Raw genomic sequence first — 22653 nt, forward strand, 5'->3', positions numbered from 1 at the left:
TAGACCAAAGGAGAAGAGTGTTGTATGTTTTCAAAAAGAAAAGAACAGAAAAACTGAAGGGGAAGACTTGTGTGGAGGACTCACTGAAAAGTAATAAAATTTCAGAGAATTTTACTTCAGTTGAGGTGGACAAGATCCATAGAAACAGTAGGATACTTCTGCCAGAGCAGGGGGTGGTATTATCAGGCAGGGGCTTGGCTACACTGGGCTGATAAATGAACTGTGGAGAGCTTTCAGCCTGAAGAAATATCTAGAAAGGAATGAAAAAATTTTTAAAAAATTAAATTAGGCATGTTGACATAGAGAAAGGAATGTATGCAGATTCAGACAGATAACCAAATATAGTGCATAGTAATCGGTTGATGCAATTAGGATTATAATACGATTTTTTAAAAGCATATAAGAAGTTTAAATTTTATATTTATTTCAAAAACAACAGATCCATGGATCACATAGGTTAACTTAAGGCATGGCTTCTCAGTAGTACCCGGATGTGGCAGATTGTTTAAGTAGGTTTAAGATGGCTTCCAATGAGTCATCCACAACAGGGTGTGTCTTCCACTCTGCAAAAATCTAATCATGTGCCCAAACACCTTTCCCAAGGATTGATAACTCAATCACTTTGGGAAAATGGGTGTGGTCTTCAGGGACTATAAAGCATCAGGCAAAGAGCCAAGTTCATTACTCTCCAGAATCCTTGTGTTTGGAGTTGGCTGGGCTGGGGAGACTTTTAGAAATTTGCTGCTGTTGAAAGGTGAGTACCTACTCCTTCAACTGACTTCAACAGAATCACTTACTGATAAAGAACGGGAAACTCCATTAACAGTTTCTACAGATGAGTACTCCATACTCATGAAAGCAACTCCTGCTATTTTCTCTTGAAAATAGGAAATGTAATCCATATGTCTGTCTGTTTAGGTTGCTCCCAAAGAATTTGAGTGGGAATGATTTCATTAGTTCTAAATTTAAATTTTACCCCCGTAGGTAGATGCAATCTCTTTGTATTTATTAAATGAGTTACTAGGATTGTTTCTTTTTCTTCTGTCATTTTTGTGTACTTTGATGTTCATATAGAATCGTGAGGTGCAGAAAACATTTGCCACGAGATAGCATGCAGTGCTGTGGGCAATGCAGCAAACATATGCTAATTGTATTAGTTTTCCATAGTTATTAATTCGTCTATCCGTGCCTACCATGCTATTCGTGTTGTGCCAACTGTATGTACATATTTAAGTACATGTTTGTATAACGGGTCTATATAGAATGCAAGTTCTGTTCAATATGCTCAACTATTCCAGAAACTCTCTTTGTTAGGTTGAATATTTAAAATGTCTCTTCAGTTTTCTGTTTCAGACCGGATTTCAGTTTTCAGAGGTAGAGTGTCAAGTGTTTGGGAGCTGGAAAGATATGGAAAACTGATACTTTTCCATATGAGGAAGTTTAGATAGGAGAAGGCTCTCTGCATCCAGGGAACATGAACATAAGGGCCTTTTTAGTGCAGTGAAATCAATTTGTGGATAGTCCCCACTTTAAGATGGTGGGACGTAGTGATTTTTGACTTTACAGTGATGAGGAAAGGATTCACATTCAGTAGGAACTGAACTTCAAATTATGTGTTTTGGTTTTTCCTGGGCCAGCAATATGCCCTAAGACACTCTGGTGATGCTGGGCAGCAGGAGAAGCAGCCTCACTTCCCAGTCACTGACCATGACAGTCTACCACTGATGCACTTACTATCATCTCTACCCATGCAACCATTCTGTTTCTCACCTTCATTACAGTATTCCCAATACATTACATAAGATATTCAACACTTTGTTATACAATGAACTTTGGGTTAGAGGAGTTCACCATATTGTAGGAGTTAAGTGTTCTGAGCACTTTTAAGGTAGGCTAGGCTAAGCTATGATGTTCAGTAGGTTGGCAGTATTGAATGTGATTTCAACCTATGATATTTTCAAACTACAATGGATTTATTCAGATGTAACCCCATCATAAGTCAAGAAAAACACATATATTAAAACACAGTTGTCGTTTATTGTTGACAACCGTTTTGACTTGAAGTATATATCATTTCATAGAGAACTGGAATTCTAGAAATGAGTCTGTTTGAATGATGAGTATATTACTAGTCTCTTTTAAATCATTAACTTTTGAATGTTTCAGGGCTGAGATAAATTGAATTGCCTTGAAATTTTAAAATGATATACTAATTTTCAGATGATTCTCACTTGCCATTTTCGTGGCATTTTATATGTTTCTCATGACAACAATTACCTTTGAAAAACACCTCATTTTATATCATCCTTCAAACTCTGATCTACTGAGTACCAGAATATGGTCTTTTTTATACCATGATATCTTATAATAGATTAGTGTCAGTGCAGTTCAGAGATCAGTACATGTTGCTTGATTTAAAGTTAATCATGGATAGTAATTTTAGTTTTGCGGTTTTGTTTTGTTTTCTTTCCTTTCTTTTTTTTTTTTTTTTTTTTTTGTCTGTAAGATCTGTATTTGTACACAGGATCAATCATTTATTCAACGTGTGACTTTTAGACAAGTAACTTATTTCATTCACGCTATGTTAAGTTTCCTCATTATAAAGTGTTGGTAAAATAGAACATATGTCACTACCATTGTTGATGAGACTAAAACAGGAAATATAGATAAGAGGAGTCTGTTCATACTTAGAATTAGAAAATAGTATAGCTTCTACTATTATCATTTTTAAAAAGATATTTTATTTATTTTTTTGACACAGAGAGAGAGAGTGAGAGAGCCCAGGTAGAGGGGGGCAGCAGAGAGAGAGGGAGAATCAGACTCCCCACTGAGCCCCTAGGGTCTTGATGTAGGGCTCCATCCCAGGACCCTGAGATCATGACCTGAGCTAAAGGCAGTTGCTTAAGTGACTGAGCCACCCAGGCGTCCTACTATTATCATTTACATATTATGATTTTCATTAATGTTTTCAATCTAAAAATTATTATATTCAAAGTAAGTTCTTGGCCAGGTTCTAGCCCATTCTACACAGGGCTAATATATATATTTTTAGAGATTTATTTATTTATTTATCCATGAGAGACAGAGAGAGAGAAAGAGGCAGAGAGATACGCAGAGGGAGGAGAAGCAGGCTCCATACAGGTAGCCTAATGCAGGACTTGATCCCGAGACTCCGGGATCACACCCTGAGCTGAAAGAAGATGCTCAAACACTGAGCCACCCAGGCATCCCTACACAGGGGTAATCTAATCTTTACCCCTGTCCCTTAAAGGATCTCCTCATGATGGGAAGGTTTGAGTAGAAGACCTTATGTTCCATATCACTGAAAATGGTGTGTTCATCAAACAGACCTACATAAATCCCCTCTCACAAACTGTTATTCATAAAATATCTGTAGGCATCATCACTTCATTGTTACCCAATTTTCAAAGAGTTATCTTAATGTGATTTTATAACTGTTCAGAAGGCAATTGTTTACTTCATGTCTGCTTTGGATCCAAGATAAACTTTATGCATTTCAAACAAGCAGCCTCTCCCATTCAAGTTCTCAAAGATGGGAGAGATAACAGCAACCATCTAATTAAATAAAACATGTAGTCACAACTCATAGTAACTAAAATAATCTATTCTTTAAAAATTTAAGTATAATTTAATATATTAATTGGTAATAAAGTGAGGAGTTTATTAACAAAGAGTCTGTTTTAGCAATGACATTCATATTCATTGATGATTCTTGCCAGAAAATATATTTAATTATGATAATTGTAAAAGGATTTGTATATTTTCTCAATTTCTCTTATGTGTATTGATGGTCAGTACCAGAGTTGCTTAATTTAATGCCATGGTGACATTGTTAAACACTCAGCTTTTCCATTTCTCTGTCATCCTCAGGGTCTATTTTTTGGTCTCTAGACAAGTGCACATTGTGGTAACAAAATGAAAGTCCCATGTATCACATTCAACACATGTTCCTCAAATATTCCAGAGGAGTATTAAGCAGCTGACTCTTCCCAATGTTTCTTTTCAGGATCCACTAAACATTTCACAAAATAATTTTAATAGTATTTCTTTCAAATCCCATTGGCTAGATAAGGTCAAGTAGCCTATAATCAATTACTGGCAAAGGGATAAGGATGATTGCATTTGGTGAAATATGACCCACACTCCATGGCTGGCAATCGGATCTGTACTACAACCTCAGGTCCATTTAGAAGAGACAATGTAAACAAAATTGGAATTGTAAAAAAGGAGCTGGAGCTATAATAGAAAGACCATGTTCAACAAATCACTATGCTTGCTGAAGAACTTGAGGGCTCTGTTCTTCAGCAATGTTTCTATTATACGAAAACACATAGCATGTCTTGCTGTATATACTAGGATATTCATACACACAGGAAGAAAATGATGCTCACACCTCTCAGTAAGTATTTTTAATGATTTTGAATATGTACTTTTTTCAAGACCATTGACAAACTAATTTTCTCTATTTTTCTTTCCTCAGAGTCATGGATTCCAACATCAACCAGGATGAATTATTTTGCTCCATATGTGTGAATTATTTCATAGACCCAGTCACAATAGGCTGTGGGCACAGCTTTTGTAGGCCTTGTCTTTGTATCTTCTGGGAGGAAGCCCCTTATCCTCCTTACTGCCCTGTGTGCAGGGAAACATCTCATCAAATGAAGTTTAAAACCAACATTGTTTTGAAGACACGAGTGTTCCTTGCCAGATGGGCAAGACCTTACTGCTTACCAAGCTCTGGAGAACAGATGTGTGAGATACACATGAAAACAAAGAACTTCTTCTGTGAGGTTATGAAGGACCTGCTCTGTTTGCTCTGTTGTAAGTCTAAGGAGCATGTGGCCCATAAACACTGCTCCATTGGTTGGACTGCTGAGGGATACCGGGTAAGCAATGGCTGAGAGAAGTTTCAATCTGGGAGATCTGATATGTGAAAGATTAGAAAAGAAAGTGAAGATAATTTGTATTCATTGTGCATCATAAAGAGGAGATATTAACCAAGATTAAGTGCCAGCCACTTGGTCAAGCTATTGCAAAAAGGATATTCTTCACCCTACAGCACGTACATTTTCATGGTTAAAGTCTTAGAACTCAAGTTGGTGGTGGTGATGTTGATTACAGTAGGAACTGCGACAATTCCATGCAAGACCAAGGTGGACTAATCTGTTAGTTTCAGGCATGGTTGTTGTCCATTATACCCACAGTTGCAAAAAGCCTAATCTAATGGAGTCTACTTAGAAACGCTGGCTCTTGGTTAAAATAATAGGTTACTAGGAGACAAAAGCTGACCACAAGACAACAAAAAGTTAGACAGCTTCCATTTAATGAAAATTGGTTTGGTGACATAAAGTTTGAGGGCCAGTTGCCTACATAGTGAGACACCCTTTCCAACTGTAGGTTTACTTTGTGGTTATAAAAGTCCTCCAATTTGACATTGGGCTTAACAATGACATGCCCTGGCACTTTGCCCTGTCTAGTATCTAGATTACTAGAGATGGCAAATGCATTTATCTTGCATTCCCTGCCCTCTTCATCTGTAAAGTTATGACATTTTCAATAACACTTTTTCTAATGTTCATATTCATGATTCTTTTGTAGCAAAATCTCCTGAAACAAATGAGATCTCTGTGGGAACAGACACAAGAAAATCGGAGAAATAAAAAAAGAGAGACCAGCAAAGTCAGAACATGGGAGGTAAGCAAGGGATTCTGTTTTCTTCAGCACCAGCTTCCAATACTCACTGATTATACTTCAGCTAAATCATAATGTTCATTGTCTTCTATGAGTAACCAATAGCAAGTCAGTTCTAATTAGGGAAGTATATCAGGGAAGTATGTAAATTTGTTAGGATTTCTTCCTAAAATCAAAACAACAAGCTCATGGAAGTTATTCCTGGATAAGATCATACCAATCCAACAGGTATAGAAAATTCACTATAATCAAGGTAAACAATAGCTAATAGATTAGATAAACAAAGAGTTTCTTAGAATGAAGGAATCTTTAAATGGGCAGAGGATATTATCTGATTATTTTAGTGATTAGACAATTTGAAATTGCAAACTCATGAGGATTTCAACCAGGCAAATACGTGAGAGTTGAAGCCTAGTAAGTAGGGCAATCCTCAAGTAGAGATCATATAAAGTTCATATTGGTTCACATGTGTATTATAAGAGATGAAATGTTGAGAGACATGACTAGTAATGTAGCACTGGCTTAAAATGTGACCTAAATGGAATGACTGAAAATGTGGATCTATCATTGGTGGATTCAAAAATATGGATTGAACACCACTAATGAGAGGTGAAACAAAAATTTAGTAATATTTTAGAAGAAGTCAAGATTTCCTGATGGAAACATACAAACAAACAGTATCAAAAGAATCTTGTCACCACTAATAAAGGAATCCAAATGGGGCTGTGGGAATGACAAGGTGATATAACAAAATTGTTTTTATTATTTAAAGGTAATATCCTGAAGTAGATAACTTACAATATATTTTCCTTGAAATATCCAGTACCTATTTTGTTTCAGTAACTGTTCTAAGCCAATATAAAATAGACAAAGGCAATAGATTACCTCCAACTCAAGGAGCGCAAGGCGTACTCGGAAGAGTACTTAACCAGTCAAAATATAAAATTTAGAGTATCAATCATCATAATAAGTGCTGTTGAGAAAAATACAATATGAAAGCAAATAAGGAAAGTAATTTGACAAAATTGAGCATTCAGTATGGTGATCAGAAAAACCTGCTCTATGGAAGAGCACATTTTGGACAGACACCTGTAGGAGGTCAGAAATTAAGGCACAAGGCTGTTTGGGAAAATAGCATTTTAGGAAGAATAGTTAAGCACATCTCAAACTAAACCGATTATTTCTCCCACACCTGCCTTTGCTTTTCCATTGTGAAGTCAATAAAGGTAAATGAATGAAAGTACAGACATTTGAAGTCAGATCTAAAAATCGAGTGTGAACTATGTATTAGAAGTACAGTTGAAGTAAGCATGCTAAGTGGTGGACATCATGTAAGGTGAACCAAAAACTCGTTGAAAATACTGACATTTAATATGACCAGTGTAATAAGAAGGATTTAAGTAGAGCACAAAGGCTCAAAGATAATTAGGTGTCCTTTTACTGAAGCTTCATCTGATATATACTAAGTTGAACCAAATTGAATATAATTAAAATCTTCTGAAGTTGTTTAAGCAAGGAAGAGATATCATATTTCTCTTTTTGGTAAGTTCTTTCAGATTGCAGTTTAGAGAGAATACTGATTGGAAGGCTTCAAAATGAAATTCAAGGAAGCAAGTAGGAGAGAGTTGAGGAGCCCTAAGAGAAAAGGTCCAGAACAAACTGACAATAAGTAATGATAAGTGGAAAGATTCCATTTCTGAAATATCAGAAAATGTGATTTGTGTGAGTGTGGCATGTTAAGGGGATTAAAAAGAAAGAGACAGGTGTTGATTGGCATTGGAACATCATCTAGGTTAGAAATGGTGGTGGTATAGATGGTTTGGGGTAAGGTAATGTTAGTCTGAGAAATGTGGCCCTTTAAGTTCCTGGGAATTACTCTGAGAAAACTTAGAAACAAAGGTATAAAAAGTCATGTGGATTCAGTAAAGAAGCTCCTTGGTTAAAATTTGCTCACTTGATGAAAGCCTGAGAATTGCATAAACGAGTCTAGTGAATGTTTACCTATGATCAAGAAATATATTTTGTCGGTGTAAAAATGACAGCACAAAAGCCAAGATATCAGGTCAACTGAGTATGTTTCGTGCCATACGAAACCAAATGCCAAAACCATATGGGTGAATAAAGCATGTTAACCAGTTGGGAGGAAAATAGGGAAAGATAAAGTTTAAAAAAGTGAAAAGGGGGAATTAATGTGAAAATGTTGTTGTATGTTGACTATTGTCTCTGAGGAATAGTGTGAGAGTCAGCTAAGAGAGGGAGTGTACCGTCTTGGCCAGGAAGATTGAGCTGCACTCATACACACCAGGTTCTGGTCTGCATGCATGCAGTTTGTGGAGTGGAAGGAAACATTTAGGAAGGTCTTCTCTTGTTCTAGGAAGTAATATTTGCTATTATTTTCTTAAAGCAAAGAGTGAGTCTACAGCTAAAGCATCTGGGCATAGAAGAGACTAAATGGATTTAGTAACGAAGGTTCTTAGTATATTATTCAAGCCAATTATTATATGACAAGTGCCTAATATTAGGAAAACGTAGGAATTTGGGGAAGGAGTTCAAAGTCAAGGTTTTGACCTCTTGTGCAATAAAAGTACAAATGAGTAGAAAAAGGGTGGGGGCAGAAAGATGTCCCAGTTTCTGTTTTCAAGGGATGTACCAAGTTGGCTAAATGCCAGAGACAAATAGTAGATGAAATGACAGAGATAGAATCAGCCCCACTCTGTGATCTAACTAAGCCTCTCCCTTCAGGGTTATGTGAGTCTGCGGAGGGAGATGATCCGTGCTGAGTATCAGAAGGTGTGCCACTTGCTTTATGAGGAAGAGAGACGTTATTTAGAGGGAATAGAACAGGAAAGCAAAGACATTTTTCAAAGACTCAAAGAAAGTGAGAACAGCATGGACCTAAAGGGGAAACTGCTAAGAGGAATGTATGAGGACCTCAGGAAAATGTGCCGTAAACCAGACACAGAACTGCTCCAGGTAAGGACTGAGGAAAGAAGAGTCACCGTGCTGCCTAGATAATATCCATAATCTCTTTGCGCTCTCTCACAACTGTGCAATGGTGCTTTCTGAATCTGTGCTAAGGGTTTTCCCTGTCACAGTGATGCTGTTAACCAGGCTAAAGTCTGAAATTCTGTGGAAAGGCATGCTAAAACACTCCTCAAGTTGTAATATACATTCAATTACTGACCAACAGCTACCAAGAAGCTAGCTGAAGACATATGGATTTGTCTGAAGACTTGGCCAAACTGAGAAATTTGGGCATACAGTTCATTTTCCCTTTCTGTTTCCATGAATTCGGGCCTATTCACCCTTGGAATAAGTTAATGAAATCTCTACCTTGAATCTTATCATGAATACTAAGACTCTTTCTTTTCTCCCTCTTCTCTTTACAGCATTTTGAAAGTGCATTAAAAAGGTGAGTTTGCCTCTACATAAAAGATTTAAGAATTATTTATTAGTGATCAGACTGTTGATGCTGAAATAGGAGCATAATTTATTATGATAACAAAACCTATTTCATAATACATTTATTTTTCCCAATCTCACAAAGAAGAAAAGGGTTTGCTGTTTTGTGTAAGGTGGGGTTGGACAGGGGTCTGTGGAAGCCCATGCAGTTGCCAGGGTTCTGTGCACCAGTGGCATGAAGACAACTGGTAGTCCTGATGTTGATTCTTGCAAGTAAGTGTAAGAATACATTAAAGATATGGCCCAATGCCACGCTAGTCTTCTGTGGGAGAAATAGGTATTTTCAAGAAGCCTAAAGTGGGGGAGAAAGAGAAGAGGCATGGGGGAGGACCATCTAGGGCTTGGGGCTCCCACAGTTAGCAGGGGGCAGACTCCCAACTTCACCAGGAAAGGCTGGATGTGGCACTTCCTGAAGCTGGGTCCTCCAAAGCAGAATCTCTGCCCAAGCTGAGCTCCTCACCCCCTTGTGTGATATGTGAACACGGAGCATCTCGGAGGTGACTAGTGTGGATTAAAAATCAAAGTGTCCTCTCCATGTCCTCAGTTTCAGGACATTTTGCATCATCCCATGCTTGGCTGATAGAACCAGATCCTGAAATTGTATGCTAGGGTTGAAGTGTCAGGAAGTAGAATTGGGTTTCATTTGCTCTTTAGAAAATGAATGGATATTTGCTACATTCCTTGATTTGTGCAGTTACATTCGTCACCTCTGATCCCAAACATGAGGATTTTAATGAAGCATCTTCCCTAGGATGTCGATTACATGTCATCACTATCTTGAAAACGTTGAGCTCAGAAACAATAATGAACTGCTCTTGTTTGCAGGAGTGAAGCAGTACAGCAGCACCTGCCTCAACCCGTGGACGCGCAGCTCAGCTCATGGCCCATCACTGGGCTGATAGAGAGGCTCAGCCAATTTCTTGGTAATAGACCATCCTTTGGTGGTATAGTTATACCTTCTCCTCAGCTAGTGTCCTAGCGGGTAATGTTTCCCCAAAGCAGAGTTTATGATTTCATATCTGGGAAGGTAATAGCCTATTTTGCCTTGATACAAAGATAATGCATGTGGAAAAACAATTAATATCTGAGGAAAAGCCCAATAGAATAGATTGTAATAAGCTACCTGGAAGTAGGCAATAGGAAAGATACTAGAGAGGCTGCAGTGTGCAGGGAGAGCATGTTAACTGTTGTATGAAACATAAATCTTCATGCACCCTCAGTATATTACAAGTTTAGGTTTGTGGTTTATGCTGGTAGTTAGATGATGAGTTGTAACTTTTGTTTTCTACAATGTTTCATAACAAATCACTTTACATGGCACAATCTTTATTCACATAATCCAAGAGTATTTTGTAGTATTAAACACATAAAGTGAATACTTACAACACCACAGTCAGCTGACCACTTATTTCACTAGATTTATCTCTTTTCTTTCAAAAGTTACACTAGCTCACAAACCTTCTATTTATGAAAAAATAGGAATTTTTCTTTCAGATTATTTTGCCTAGTCGTATTTTGGTGAAAAATAGTTAAATAGGAGACAAAGTGATCACTCCGTAGGAGTTAGTGTTATTAGGAGCTATTATTATTTTATGAGAATATGGCCTGGCTACATTGTATTACTAAAGATCTCTCAACTGCAAATATTTCAGAGAAAAAAAAAACAGATCTTAGCATATCTGTCTTTTTGATATATATTAAGAAAATTCATATATTTCTTCCATTTTTTTCCGCTTAGAGATTTGCTGGTTTTAAAGACAGTCCAGTAGACATTGACCTACAGTAGATTTCTAGAGCTTCCTCACTGCCCTGGCCCTCATTTCCAGGGATAAGCTAGAAACCCAGACACTATATAAAGGCCATGTCCATCACGAATCAACATCATATGCTAACGTGAGTGTTTCTTTCCTCCTGCAGTGCCCATTTTTTTTGAAAATGAAGTAACCACCCGTCACGTCCCACTCTTTGAAGATCTGAGACATTTGCACGTCAGTCCCAATCATCCTGATGTTGTCACTAATACAAAAAGATCTAACTATTTTCTGGCATGGGGAGCCCAGACATTTACTTGTGGTCAACATTACTGGGAAGTGGATGTGGGGAACTGTCAAAACTGGGTCCTTGGATTTTGTGATGATTCTTGGACAATGACGAATGACATGGTGCTTGACTCAGAAGGAATTTTTCTACTCTTTTGTATCAAGGAGGACAATCAGTGCAGTCTCTTTACCTCTTCTCCACTGTCCCCTCAGTATGTGCAAAGGCCTCTGGGTCAAGTAGGGGTGTTCCTGGATTATGAGCATGGTGTAGTGAGCTTTGTGCATGTGGCTAGTAGCTCTCTCATTTGCAGTTTCCTCTCCTGTTCCTTCTCTTGTCCTCTCCGACCTTTTCTATGCTCTGCTTCCTCGTAATGAGGGATATGTTTGAACCTGACTGCAAGTGTCAGGAATGTCTTACCCAAGGTAGCTTGGGGAAATGCCTATTGATCTTCTTTCCCTTATTCCTTCATCAAATACATTGACTTCTTTCAAAGACTTGATAATTGTGTCTACATTTGTTTCCATTTTCTTTAAATAAAAACAATCTCTTAGAAAACAATTATCTGTGTTCTATGTCTTGTCCTTTCACTTGACTTCTAAGATGGTAGAAGTGAAGAATACTGACTGAGTTTACTCAACTGCATGGGCTAAAGCAAGAGGACAGTTTTCTTCTCACTGACAGACATGGAATTCTCTTCCCTCTGCTCTCCATCTGCTCAGGAATGTTTCTCCACCAGGACTCGGTTTTAAAATTTATCTTCTTTGTTGAACGATTTTTAAAGCTTTTGGATAAGTTGCGGTCTCCTGATTGTGTGGACTCAGAAGGCGTTATAGTGTTTGTGAAGTCCACAAGCTAATATTGTCCTTTTCCTCAGGTTTATCTATTACAGGAGAGGAAGGTATATGTCAGCCTTATGTATAGATTTATTTCAAGTAGGTAGCTTCCAGGTTAGGGTATAATATCATTTGATTATTTGAGTAAATGCATATGTGTTACAAGATAACAAATAAGGACATGCTCTACCACTATCAAAAAGTGTGCTATATGTAACCAAAATTAAATGGGAATACTCAGGAGGAGTATTGTTTAATGAAAATGTGAATTAGCCTGCCTTTAAAATTTATAAGCTCAGCAAATTATAACAGAGACACAAAGGAGATACTTATCTAAACAGAACGACATCAATATAGATAATCATACTGTGTCTGGGAATTTTCAGTAATTTTAATGCATATAACCTATAGTAACAGCTTAAATTTGCATTTACCAGCCTGGACAGTGAAAGTTTTTGCTATAGAAAAAAAACAATCTGCATTTAAATTGGTTCTAAAGTCTAGCAAATCTTAAAAGTTTGAATGGAATGGTATATTAAACTGTTACAACAAAAACACATGTTTATTACATTTTTTTAATCCAGAATCATATACATAATGCTGAATATTGTCGTATTTAATTCACCTACTGGAAGGTATGGCATACTATAAATACAACCAGAGTTTCATATCTTTGAATCAGCATTTATTTAAAAGTCTGGTAATGTCTTTGTTAGTGACAAATATCTAGGAAAAGTCTGAGAATGACTGAACCTGCTCCTGTGGGATAATTCTCACCCAGGGGTCTTATGACAGATGCCTTGTATGATAGGTATTTTGGCAAAAGTAACATGAACTTACAATTCTGCAGTACTATTTTTTTTATTAGCGTCATCCTGTTCATCACCTTTATTTTGCTTAATTGTATATTACAATAAAAAGATTAAGATGAACAAATATAATACAAATATATTAGAGAAGGATAAATAACCAGCTAAATTGTTGTTTAAATCATTTGTTTTCTTTCCTTTCACTGGGAGAATAATCAAGATCTTACTTAGAATGTGTTCTCAAGTATAAATTACTTTATGACACCACCTCAAAAAAGAATGGACAGTAATTCTTAATATTTAGCAATAACTCATGAAAAAATTAATGACATGACATCATAAAAACAGCTAAAATCATAGAAAGCATGCCAAGTGTAGGCAATAACTGACAAGAATTAAATTACCTCTTTCAGCCCTCAGAATAATTATAAGCAGAATAGAAAGAGAAAACGAGGTGCCTGAGTTGGTCATTCAAAATTCTTAATTTTGGATCAGATCATGATCTCAGCCCACATGTTGGGCTCATGCTGGGTATGGACCCTGCTTAAGATTTTCCTCTGCCTTTTCCCTTCCCCATCCCTCTCACTAAAAAGAAATAGAAAAGGATCATGTTTTGAAATAGCAGGTCCAGATAACTTTGTATAGAGTTTTGTTATGTTCAATAAATCTTGTGGGAGGGGGAAAAAAGACAAACATTGGGAGGGAAGAGGTAAAAGTGTATGTTTCCACAGGTGACATGATTGTGAGTGTAGAAAATTCCAAAGACTTTACTAAAAATATCCTGGAACTATTAAGTGAGTTTAGCAAGGTCCCAGGGGAAAAGGTCAATATTAAAAGGTCAATATATATATTTTATATATTTATTTTATTTTATATATATAATATATATATTATATATAAAAGTCATCTTGAAATTTTATATATTTATTTTATATATATAATATATACATATATTATATATATAAAAGTCATCTTGAAATAGTGAAAGGGACTGTAAGGGAAAGCAGGGAAATTGAGTGGGGAAAAATTAGAAAGGAAGACAAACCATGAGAGACTCCTAACTCTGAGAAATAAGCAAAGGGTCACTGATGGGGAGGTAGGTGGGGGGATGCGGTAACTGGGTAATGGGCACTAAGGAGGGTACTTGATGGGGATCAGCACTGGGTGTTATACTATATGTTGGCAAATGGAATTTAAATAAAATATTTTTTAAAAAGTCATATTGATTCCTACATATTTGCAATGAAAAACTTGTATTTGAAATTTATAAAAAATCTCACCTTTAAAGCTTCAAAATTTGTATTTGAAATTCTTTAAAGAGCTGAGGATGCAGAACAGCAGAAATTCTCATTTAGTGTTGCTGGGAATGAACAGTACCCAACTTATCTGGGAAGACAATTTGGCAGCTTTTTGTTTTCTTTTCTTTTCCTTTTTAAAAATAAACTTAAACATAGACTTACCATATAGCTCAATTTCACTCATAGGTATTTACCCAAAGGAACCAAAAACTTAATGTTTACACACAAAACCAGTTTGTGGATGTTTACAAAGATTTACTCACAATCAAAAAGCCTGGAAGGAAACAAAATATCCTTCAGCAAGTAAATGGATAAGCAATATGTGGTATATCATAAAACAAAATGCTATTCAGTCATAACAAGGAATGAGCTACTCATGTACATAACATCATGTCTGAATATTAAATGCATTTTGCTGAGTGAAAGGAACCAGAACCAAAGGGATTCATATTTTATGATGCCACTCAGATGAAATTCTCAAAAAAGCTAAACTGTAGGGATGAGAAATAGAATATTGGTGTCTTGAGGTTACAGAAGCAGGGACTGGTTGACAGCAAGGGGAACACACAGGGGAAATCTTAAAACAATGGAACTGTTCTGCTCTTTTGGATAAGACTGGGCGATGGATTCATGCTTTTCTGCATTTCTCCAAAGTCATAGAATGCTACATCACCAAGAGTGATCTCTGTTATATACAAATTAACAAAACCAAATAGGATATATGAGGAACCCAGGATGTAGTGCCAAATGTCACAAATGATATCACTGTATTACAAATGAATGGCATAACCTCTTTGAGGGAGTGGGGGAAAGTAAATCTAAGTAATTTTGGAAAACAATATTTTGATTGGGAATTGTAAACTGAAGATAAAAAATAATTGTACGTAAACACTTGACTCTAGTTTGTAAATTTGTTTCTCATAAGTCTATATCAACATTTCTTTTTGTTGTTGATGTTTTTATTTAAAATTCTAGTTAGTTAATATACCATGTAATATTAGTTTCAGGAATAGAATTTAGTGATTCATCACATATAACATCCAGTGTTGATCACAAAACGTGCCCTCCTTAAAACCCATCACCCATTTAGCCCATGTTTGAAGGAACTTTATAACTGTGTCAGGATTAAACACATAAATAAACAAAAGTTAGATAATAAAAGCCCAGCTTCCACATCAGGGAATAAATAACAAATAAAGGATGGTAGAAGGCTGGAGTAGCCACCATGGTTTTTCAGTAAGACTCTGTAATATACTATGATTTCATGTTTAGTTTAATAAATATGCAAATGGATAAATAAATTATATTATACATACATCTAGATATAAATGGATTCATATATAGACATATACTTCCTAGTTCTATTTGCTGAGAGGCTTGAAGCAGTAACATACCAATAACAACACACACATATGACCCAGATCTTGGTTGGGTTAAATATCATTCTCCAATAAAAGAGACCAGAGCAATTTGGAGAAATGGCTGATTCTAAGGCTTGATGAAGGAAAATACGTAAGGAAGCTTCACCTCCTCATAGTGCCAGCAGGTAAGGTATGTCTCAAAGAAAAAACAAAAGTGGAAAGCATTCTAAAAGCATAAAGGAGCCAACAACCTGCAAAGTCCCCAGTGGCCAAGGCTGGAATAATTTTAGCAAGAAAATATATAATGTAATACAGGATTATATTATCCAAAATATGAGATAAATACACATGAGTTCATACTGATAGAAATTAAGTCATTGAATACATGCATATATGCAAATATATATGACAGAAGAGGCCAAATCTTTCTTATAGAATATTTCAATAATATATGTAGGTACTACACACCTCACCAGGGAAACTGGATAGGAGACCTTGCACAAGTGTTCACTATTACTGTTGTTAAGTACATGAACAAAATGACAACAAAGAAAAAACCAATAGTAATAAGTGAAAGAGACAAGGAAAGCATCAAAAGGTTTTTAAGACCTTAAAATTGGGCAGTCCCAGTGGCTCAGAGGTTTAGTGCCACCTTCAGCCCAGGGTGGGATCCTGGAGACCCAGGATCGAGTCCCATGTCAGACTCCCTGCATGGAGCCTGCTTCTCCCTCTGCCTGTGTCTCTGCCTTTCTCTCTCTCTCTCTCTCTCTCTCTCTCTCTTTCTCTGTGTGTGTCATGAATAAATAAATATATGCTTAAAAAATTTAAAAACCCTTAAAATTGGTAAGAAATGAATTATGTAGGAAAATAGACACATTAGATATAACTCAGGATCGAGATTTCATCTGTTTCTCACAACCAGGGTGCAAAGACACCACCGCCCCCCCATGTTTGGTCATGTCTCAAACAGAACAGATCTCAATTATCACTCCCTGTAGCTCCCCAACCCAGCTAAAAGTCACAGCAGAGAACGGTCAAAGTTCTCAACTAAGGAATTCACTATCGAAAGTTGAGCTTTACACAGTTTGATCTTCCTTCCTTTAGCTCTCAATTTGTAGGGTGGAGCATGATGCTACCTGTGGGCTTCCACAATCCCCAGAATGAATCCATAGATTGGTCCCTCATGCTCTTGAGCCTTTCTATAACTTTTAGTAACAGTTTCTCAGAGCCAAAGAGGGTCTCAGCTGCCTTTAGTCAAAAGATCAGGAACCCCTTCAGAATCATAGTGGAGTCACAAAAGGATGGGAGAATAAATGATGCTGTCTGAGGACTCTTTAGGCATAGTAAAGCATGAGAAGTAAGTTCATGAGTCCTGGAGACCTCTTTTTCACCATACACCCAGCAAAGCACACATCTGGAAATCAACTTTCCATGTATTTAATGGTGCCAAAGCCTATCAGGTGTCCCCAAATACAGCTCCCTTAGATGAGGGAGGTATAAATCCAGACTAGTCTCCATTCTAGGATTGAGAGCAAGCACCCCAACTGACACAGAGGACACAGCTCCTCATAGCTTTCCAACATTCCTCATTCTCTGGGAGATGGGGCTTCTGCAGTATGAGTACAATATTCCTAATTTTGTGGGTAGGTGGGGCACTAATCACATAACCCCAGGCACCACCCTAGTTTTCCTGAAAATAGGCTTTTAAGTACCTTTTGGGGTCAGAGGTTCTAGGTAGGGCGTGTTTCTCCACTGTTCCTCAGAAAGAAATAATAGCCTCTCAGAATGCAGAAGGAACAAAAAAAAAAAAAAAGGGATGAAGTGCCTCCTTCATAGCAACTGATTGATATAAATCAAAACCATGAAAGATAACAGTTGAAATAACCACCTATACTTTTCATCCCAAAGCCACTAAGTGAAACCTTTCTTCAATCACCTCTGTTTACTTCAAATTAGCTTTTCATAATAACGAAGGACAGAAAAGAAGGAAGGAAGGAAGGAAGGAAGGAAGGAAGGAAGGAAGGAAGGATCCTAGATCTCATTCAGGCTGGAAAAAGCTGATCTTTTCTTCTTGATATTTTTCTCCACACACAGAGCTCCTCAAATTGCAAAGCTTTTGGGAGGGAAGGATGGAAATATCTGCCTTTCTTCTCTCCCCTGCTCATGTGTGCATGTACAATCACACACACTCAAACTTCAAAGGATACAGACATTGCCCTGATTAGGTATTAGAGAAATAGATTTTAAAATATTAGCTATTCTCTAGAAATTTTGCTAATCCTGCATTTGGCCAAGAAGGATATCAAAGTGCAACTCATTTCACAGCATGGGGACCTTCCTCTCAACCCCCTCTATTCACCTCAATCCCTCTCCCTATATGTATAAAAACGACCTTACCAGTCAAACCCAATATTTTGGCTAATTTCGTGAAGAACATTTCCTTTCCATGGATCACAAAAGTGAAAAAAAGTAACCAAAAATATTGACAGATATAGACAAGATTACTAAGAAAAACTATGTCTGTATTAAGGGCTAAATGATTTCATGTAACTTCTTTCATTATGTTGCATTTTACAAGTAACAGACACACCTGTGTGCAGCTGTGCTAGGAGAGCAGAGCCAGGCTGCTGTGCAGCCCATATTCACAGACCTCTGCATGAGCAGCAGGAAGCCTCTTTCAGTAACAGAAATGAAAGTCAGAACCTGCCAGGGGGCTCTGGAGGCACGTCTCCACGGGCAGAAGGTGGTTCTCCAGTTCCACTTCTTTGAAGGCTTTCTGGATAACCACTGTCCCCACCGAGGTGACCACAGGGCAGCCTGTGCGTGTTCCAGTGGATATGCTTAGTGAGGCTGGTCCCACCTCCAAAGCGGGGATAGGGACGAGGCCAGAACTTGACTAAAGCCTTCAGGAAAATGACAAGGAAAGAAAAACAAACAGGAACCAGAAGCAAGGTAATCTTGTTTACACACCTCCCTCTGCTCACCTTCCAGTTGGTGCTTCTCCTCAAGGAGCTGCCCTTGTTTGTTCCTGTCTGCCCCCACCACCCGGAGCTGACGCTCTGGATCTCTGCCTACACTGTCTAGGTGCAGGAAGGGGAGGATTTGAGTGGGAGAGGGCAAAGCCGCTTCCCTTCCCAGCTGTGCTGTGTTTGCCTTCCGAGAAAGAATCCTTTTCAGAGATTAACACGGAGACTGCATTAATCTAGGAGGTGCATCTGAATCACCTGCAGGGCTTGTTAGACCACAGAGCCCTGGGCCTGGATCACACACACTCTTGAGGTAGTAGGTGTGGGGTGAGGCTGCAGAGTCTGCCCGTCTAACAAATTCCAAGACACTGGGGCTGGAGCTGATGTCTGGACCCTGCCCTGAGAGCCTCGGCCTTAGGCCCTGTTCCTGAATGATAATGCTTTTAGGTAGCACAAGGATGGAAGTTCAGCCTATGGACCTGCTGCTGTGGCTTTATGTGCTCTTAAGTGGGGAGAAGGGAGTGACGGGAAATGCAGGCCCCTCTGCCCAGATGGCCCCTATGCAGCACCCTTGCAAAAGGCATTCTGAAGGCTTCCTTAAAATAGTAACATAGTCTACCAGAGAGGCCAGAAGTTCCACAACCAGGTGTGTACACAAGAGAACAAAAACACACGTCTGTACAAAGATTTGAACTCAAATATTCATAGTACAGTTATCTTTAGTAGTTAAAAATGGGAGCTCTCAGATTTAACAGCAGCTATTCATACTGTGATTTTGCTTCAAAAATATTTTTATCATTTTTGTTGGATGTTTCTTCCAGAAATGATTCTGTTGGTAATAGGTACCTATTTATTCACATTTTCCATTACGTGAGTAATATATGCCCTTTTGAAAAACTAGAAATAAAAACACGAGACCTAGTAAAATATACATGACCTGAAATCTATTTCAAGCTGTTAAAAATTAAAGATGTTAAATAAATGTATAATTTTTTATGGCACTAAATGATATACCTTAAATCTGAGCATTGCTCCCGTCACTTTTTGATTTTTTCCCCCTATATCCTTCTTTTTACCTAGTAAGTAACTGACTCATTGAGAGCCTGGGTCATATTTAAATTTTCCAGTATTCACTCTTCATCTTGCAAATATGCGTACAAGGACATATTCAGTTACGAGAGGTTTTCATGGCCAAAGATGCACTTATTTCTGAAACTAATTACAATAATGAGTACAAGGGCAAATGAGTTACCCACACGATCCCAACACAAAGTGACAGATCATACGCACACTGCTAAGGGGCTGCCCCTTCCCTGGACAGTGCTTGAGCAGGTCCAGAGGAGTGCCCAGGTCTTATTCCCACCTATGCCTGGGCTGAAAGAAGATAAAGGGACGAATCAAGAGGTCTAAATCAAGAAAGCGACACTAGAGGGCAGATTGCTATGACCAAAAATTAACCTAACTATTATTGTGTGGATTCTCAGAGAGCCCAAACAGATGATCATTTGCTTTTAGATGGGCAATTTTAACTGTGGGCTTTTACACCCCTCATTTCACCAATCCGTCTCCTTTCAACAAGGTATGAGGGAAGGGTAAAAATTGTAGAGTATCCTCTGGAGGGGGAATGCCCTCCCAATAAAGCAGGCCCAGTGAAGGAAATATATTTCTGGAAACAAATGATGTAAGTTTGAGAGAACACAGACTTCAGCTGAGAGGAAGAATTTCCATGCAGCGGAATGTCCAGTGCCCCGACACACCATTCCTCAGTTTTTAGCTGGAGGAGTTCCACATCCGGCTGATGGCACAATTTCCTCTGAAGGGCTCCCTCTCGTGAGCCATTCCGGGCTGTATGTTCCTGGAGTCACTGACCAATAGCCCTGTGCTCCCTTTCAGGTCTCTCTGTATGATGCTGTCCCTCATGGTGACAGGGAGGCCTCTTCCAGTAACCAGCTCTGACTGCTTCTCTCCTGACATTCACGTAACCCAGCCAGGAATTTTGTTGCTCAGAATATAAACCCATTTTTCCCTCTTCTGTTGAGTCTCACCGATTCTCTGTCTCACGCCAGATCAACCTGCTGTACCTAGGGCTTAGCCTTGCCAATTCACCGAGCCCACAGAACTTTGTTTCGCCCTTCCCCCTCCTTTTTTGTACCAGGATCGAAATTCCTTTATCCAGCCAATTTCATCCACTTAATAAGTGCTTGATGAAGTGCAGGCTGAGAAGCGCTTCCATGAAAAGTGACTGCTTGGCTCCCCTCTTCCAACTCACCTGTTTGCAAGTTAGCCCCGCTGGTGCTCACTCAAGGGGTGGCTTTGGGAGCCAAGTGGGCCAGCCTGCAACCAATTACTCAGCCCTGTTTCTGGGATCCAGGGCATCCTCTGTTCTCATCCCCACCCCACGGTCCTCCTTCCCTCTTCCCTTTCCATTGTTCTACAGAGTACTGTCAGACCCTAACACATCACATCGTCTACCTATTTACTTGTCAAGTATATGCCATCACCAGGCTCTCCGGTGATTGTCTTAGATGGGTCATTTAGAGGGCGTGCTTTAGCAACCATTTGTGAGGCTAGTCAAAGGGCAGAGGTAATTGGAGGAACTCACTGGGGATTCTAAAGGTTTGAACTGAGGAAGCACAAATGAGGACAAGGGAGGACAAGATACAGCTGAGAGATATCGGGCTGGTGTGATACTGGGCTGAGGAAGAAAACGGTGTCTTGACGACATCTCAGTTTTCCAGGACGAGTAAGAGAGCAGGTAGCCGTCCCAATGCCTGCAATTAAGAAGACAAGAGGAGGAAGACCCTGGAGGACGGTGGGGAACTTACTGTTCTAGCTTATATGAGGAGTCTGGCTGGCATGAGGATGGCCCCGGGGCTCTGCATCTCAGAAACAAACAGGACAATGAAACAAGAGACGGGGATTTGGGAGTCCTGAGCGTGGTTTCTTAAAATCCGGGTGCCTATGGGGAAGGAAATGAAAGCAGAATATTTAGCAAAGTGAAATAAGTGTTTTTAATTTTGGCTATTGAAGATCCCTTTCTCCGGGATATTCTCCCGTGATGGAATCTACTGCTGACTAAAAAGGAGAATGAAAGAGGCTCACAAAATACACATTCCTCTGGAGTGGAAAACCTCGTACTTGTGTTAGCCTGAACCTGTTGGAAATGGTCTAATATGTATGACCATATTTTCATGCTTTTCCTTTTTTTCAGATTATTTTATTTTAATGACTTGACAGAGAGAGAGAGAGAGAGAGAGCAGGAGCAGGGGGAGTAGCAGAGGTAAAGAGAGAGGCAAGCGCTCCATGGAGCAGGGAGCCCGATGCCGGGTTTGATCCCAGGACCCCGAGATCATGACCTGAACTGCGGGCAGAGGCCTAGCCAGCTGAGCTACCCGGGCGCCCCTATGATTTTCTCTTGGCCAAATATTGAGTATATATTGGCTCCTATGACATTTAAATCTTCCAAGTACCTAGCATTTTCTGACTACGTATGGGTATGGATTTTAATAATGGGAGTAGCTCAGCATGCCATGCAGGGATATGCAGAGCAACTATGAAATTTTACAAGGCTTTACACAAGAGGCAGGAAAATCTGTGTCTTACCATTTTCTCTACACCAGGGAGAACCAGCATGTGTGTAGCACAGAAATTAAGGAAGGGGTCATCCCCCCCACCCAAATAAAAGTAGTAGAACGTCAAATGTCCTAATAGGGAAACTAAATCTGTCAGACCTATATTAGTAGGGATCAACCTAAATGAGAGAGTGGAAGTCAGAATGGGCAGGAGAAGGAAGGAGAGAGGGAGAGGGTTGGGGGGAGAGCTGGCGGGAGAGAGAACTGACAAGGAATTGACTTATGAGGACTATAGGTCCTAGCTAGACAAGTCTGAGAGCAGGAAGGCAATCACTCAAGGATGGAAAGCAGGAGCAGTCGAGAACCTTCCACAGGCTGTCAGGAGCAACTGGAGCCATGTAGACCCCGCTCGCTTTTGGAATTTTATTCAGGAAATGCCCAGTCATTCCTTTAAAGGCCTTTGTTGATTCAATCAGGTCCACCTGGGTAATCAATCACCCTCATTTAGAAAACTTGAGGGACTTTAATTCATCTGCCAAATCCCTTCACAGCAGCACCTAGATTAGTATCTACTTGGATAACTGCAAGAGATGTGAGGAT

General features: G+C 38.9%; 1 protein-coding gene across 1 annotated transcript; it reads left to right on the forward strand.

Annotated features, from left to right (window-relative positions):
* The first annotated feature begins 630 nt into the window (after window positions 1–630).
* LOC112915822 (tripartite motif-containing protein 43-like) lies at window positions 631–11585 on the forward strand. The gene is made up of 8 exons (XM_072725336.1): window positions 631–754; window positions 4378–4420; window positions 4502–4907; window positions 5620–5715; window positions 8455–8685; window positions 9102–9124; window positions 10000–10097; window positions 11092–11585. Exons 1-8 carry the CDS (start codon window positions 631–633, stop codon window positions 11583–11585), a joined length of 1515 nt encoding a protein of 504 aa, XP_072581437.1.
* The last annotated feature ends 11068 nt before the right edge of the window (window positions 11586–22653 follow it).

Source organism: Vulpes vulpes, chromosome 11, assembly GCF_048418805.1.
Source record: "Vulpes vulpes isolate BD-2025 chromosome 11, VulVul3, whole genome shotgun sequence".
NCBI classification, from domain to species: domain Eukaryota; kingdom Metazoa; phylum Chordata; class Mammalia; order Carnivora; family Canidae; genus Vulpes; species Vulpes vulpes.